The sequence below is a fragment of the Ixodes scapularis genome, unplaced genomic scaffold (genome assembly GCF_016920785.2).
Source record: "Ixodes scapularis isolate PalLabHiFi unplaced genomic scaffold, ASM1692078v2 PGA_scaffold12__126_contigs__length_90152505, whole genome shotgun sequence".
In the NCBI taxonomy this organism is placed as follows: Eukaryota; Metazoa; Arthropoda; class Arachnida; order Ixodida; family Ixodidae; genus Ixodes; species Ixodes scapularis.
In genome coordinates this window covers 28,301,490-28,304,880 of record NW_024609838.1, presented here as the reverse complement: position 1 = coordinate 28,304,880, position 3,391 = coordinate 28,301,490, and the positions used below count along the sequence as shown (strand labels likewise).

The window sequence follows — 3,391 nt, the reverse complement described above, 5'->3', positions numbered from 1 at the left end:
TTATACTTGTGCGAAGATAAACAAGATAGAAGTAACATGCTGCAGACCCTTGCAATGTTAAAATCGTCGCACCGCCCCTTCAAAGCACTCTCGAGTCTCAAGTGCTCGGAAATAATGTATTTCTTTGTCCAATGAACTGCCGGAAAGCCTTGTCACAATGTCTGATAGTTGAGTAAATTATGGGCACAGTTATATGCATATACAGTTATATGCACTTTTACATTCTGTCATTGTGGGGTGGACGTGAATGATTTCAATCACATCCTCCACCCCATAATGACAATGAGCTGTCTCAATGAAGTTGGCTTTGCTTCGTTTGCATGTATTGAAAAATATGAAGGGGCTGAAGAATGGTGTGCAATTGTTCTTGCCCTATTTTGAGCAGTTACAACACTGTAAATACAGAAGACATAAAATTGCCTCTGTAACACAAACTGTTCTGGTGTGTCATAAGCTGTTCATGCCTTCACGTACGTAGGAGCAGGCTGGCTGCACTACAAATTGAAAGAAAAAAGACCTACCCATAATGACATAAAAGGAACAAATCTAGCATTTACTACGTTTCTGAAGTTAGATTAATCGTCTATCCTCATGAGTCAATGGTTTGTACAGATGCCGCCTTTGTGTTGCTGATGAATTACAAGGGATATATGGGCATTGTGAAGATACAGTTAGTATTTTCAGCTAAATAAAATCTGTTTATGATGTGCAAATTTTCTTGAATGGTGCATCACATTTCCAAAGCTGACTTTTGTTTCCAAACAATTTCCTGCATAGAATCAATTGCAATTAGTAATGTTTTTATAAGGGAACAACAGAAACATTATTTATTTAATTTTATATTGGTGTTGTTTTTGTGCTGCCCACATTTATTTTTGTCTCACTTTATTGACAATTTATAGAATTAGTAGGAATTGGGGTTTTGCAACAATGAACAATGCCTTTTGACACTAACTCAAATGCATAGTTGTTATGCTTTGTGCAACTATTTTTATAAGCTGGTCCAAAGAAGCAATTTTCTAGCAATTTGTCACGTAACAAGCGTATTGGATTAGTCTGCAACTTTCTCGAAGAGGCTAAATTCTAACAGTATTTTGTGAATTCAGTCGAGCATCCTGTAACCACCTTTCATCGCTTAATTTTTGAAATAAGTTGTGCACTTAAAAAGTGTAAGCCTGCAGTTACATTCATTAGCACGTAAAGTAAATGGGCACCCTTGCAAGGTTGTTTGCATCATTTTGTGCCATTTTAGGATGCACTTGCCAAGCACCGAATGGCATCGCTAGCTTTTTGCACACTCTAACCTTGAATGATGACTCAACCCTAGTGTCCTATTCATGTATTTGTTTCTTTAGGTGAGGTTGAAAATCCAGGACTACGACCTGTTATCGGAGGCGTTTAACCCTCAGAGTCTCTTCTTCTGGGCAAGCGGGAGAGCATAGTGCGAGAATTCAGTCACTCTGGGAAGGCTTCCTGCAAGGCAGAAAACAGTCTTCCAGTAGAGCCTTGAACGAGCAACTTTGCTTCTTTGCCATCTCTCAACAGAGCTCGGAGACGCCGCCTGCGCGGCGATGGGCGGCGGCTGTACCTGCCCCCAGTGCGGCGCAACGTTCTCCTCTCGGAGTCACCTGTCGATGCACCGGAGGTTGATGCACCGGTGGAAAGGAGGCCAGCACCAGTGTCGCTTCTGCCCTTACACCAGCGACAGAACCAACGTGTCCCGGCACGAGCGGGTCCACACGCGGGAGAAGCCGTTCTGGTGCCAGATATGCGGCAGTGCCTTCTCGCAGAAGACGAGCCTGGTGGAGCACCAGCGGAGGCACTCTGGCGAGCGGCCGTTCGGATGCGAAGTGTGTGGGCAGAGGTTCCCGGCTGCAAACCAGCTCGTCAGGCACATGCGAAAGCACACGGACGGGCGTCCATACGTCTGCGGTGTGTGCGGGAAGTCTTTCGCGAAGAAGGGCGACCTGGTGGCTCATGGCTGCATCCACTAAACTTTGTTCGCTGGAAACTACACACTTGTATCGGTCGGCTGTCTGTCTCGCGAACCGTGATCGTCTCTCTCAACGTTGCATTGCACAGAGTGGGGTAAGGCGATCAAAGGCAGGTGATCAATAGACCCCTTGCAAAAATTCCAAAACCCCGCGCGCGCTGTGCGACGAATAATGGGAGTCCTTGGTATGCCCCTCCTCCGGCTACCACGTGACTATCTGGCATAAGCGAGCAGGCGCAGGTTACCACAGCAACAACTTCTGAGCCGCTGAGTCTGGCGTTGGTTTGGCGAGTGACGAGCCAACGGCTGCCCCTTTCTCATCCCTCTCCCTTGTACCAGCTCTGTCGTCTGCTGCACCAACGCTTTGTTGAACCTGGTCGAAACCTGCCACGGTTGCGATACAAAATAAGTGGATTCGGTGATACTTCAGTACAAGGGAAATAAGTTACGACGAATAACATATTCAAATAAGTTCGCCTGTCACGATGACTTTACGCTGACAGATACAGTACGTAGCCAACGACGTATGACTCGGCAGGTGGGCAGGATGGCGGATGACTGCAACGGCTGCTGGCGGTAGCTGCCGGGACGCTGCGCGGAGGCGCAACGAGAAAGCGCGTGATCTGTACCGAGGGTTCCCAAAATTCTCTGCCGTCGTGGTGCTGTACGTTTTGCAACAGGTCTATTGGTTTAGTGAGAAGGAAGCTTACGCCGCCCTGTCATCTTGACGGCAAATGGAGTATAGCAGTCTTAGTGGGGAAGTCCGCTGTTGCCTGCATTCCCGATGAAGACCACTTTTGTCTTGCACCGCTGTTTATAGAGATGTTCGATGGACTGCAACACGAAGTGTAGGCACAGCGCGGCAAAACTTTATTTTGCTAGAAGAGGATTGGTGTTTAAGAACAGAAAAGCTCATCGATACAACACCACTAAGTTTGAGGCCCTGGGCAAGTGCTATCTGCTGCGCTACTATACCCTGTCTCATGTAAAGAAAGGAGGGACGAGCGCCTCTTGCAAAGCCCTTCACTTTTTCCACTTAGTAGAGCGAACGCCGGACAGGAGATGAGCCGAGCAGACGTTAAAGCGTTAACCTTTGTTAACAAACTGCGCCCAAGATGTGATGAAAATAAAATTGACATCTGCTTATCCTTTTCCCAGCTTCCTGCTCTTTATTGAAAACTCTCTGACAGGATACGTTGGGAAAATGCCATTTCTTTCGTGCGATTGGCCTGCACTTTTAAACGGTTGCGGTTGGTGTCTCATACTGATGTAGCCTATTTAGCTAGTTCCACAATGAATAAGTATAGTATGCATTAAACTTAGATGTGACAAATGTTTTTGATATTTTTAAATAAATTAAATTTGTTTATTTAAAATGTTTAGAAACATAAAACTTGT

The 3,391-nt window shown here is 45.9% G+C and overlaps 1 protein-coding gene across 1 annotated transcript; it reads left to right on the top strand.

Annotated features, from left to right (window-relative positions):
* The first annotated feature begins 334 nt into the window (after positions 1 to 334).
* LOC121835317 (zinc finger protein 3-like) lies at positions 335 to 2,391 on the top strand. The gene is made up of 3 exons (XM_042289350.1): positions 335 to 470; positions 613 to 670; positions 1,505 to 2,391. Exons 1-3 carry the CDS (start codon positions 335 to 337, stop codon positions 1,992 to 1,994), a joined length of 684 nt encoding a protein of 227 aa, XP_042145284.1. The 3' UTR covers positions 1,995 to 2,391.
* Positions 2,392 to 3,391: the final 1,000 nt, after the last annotated feature.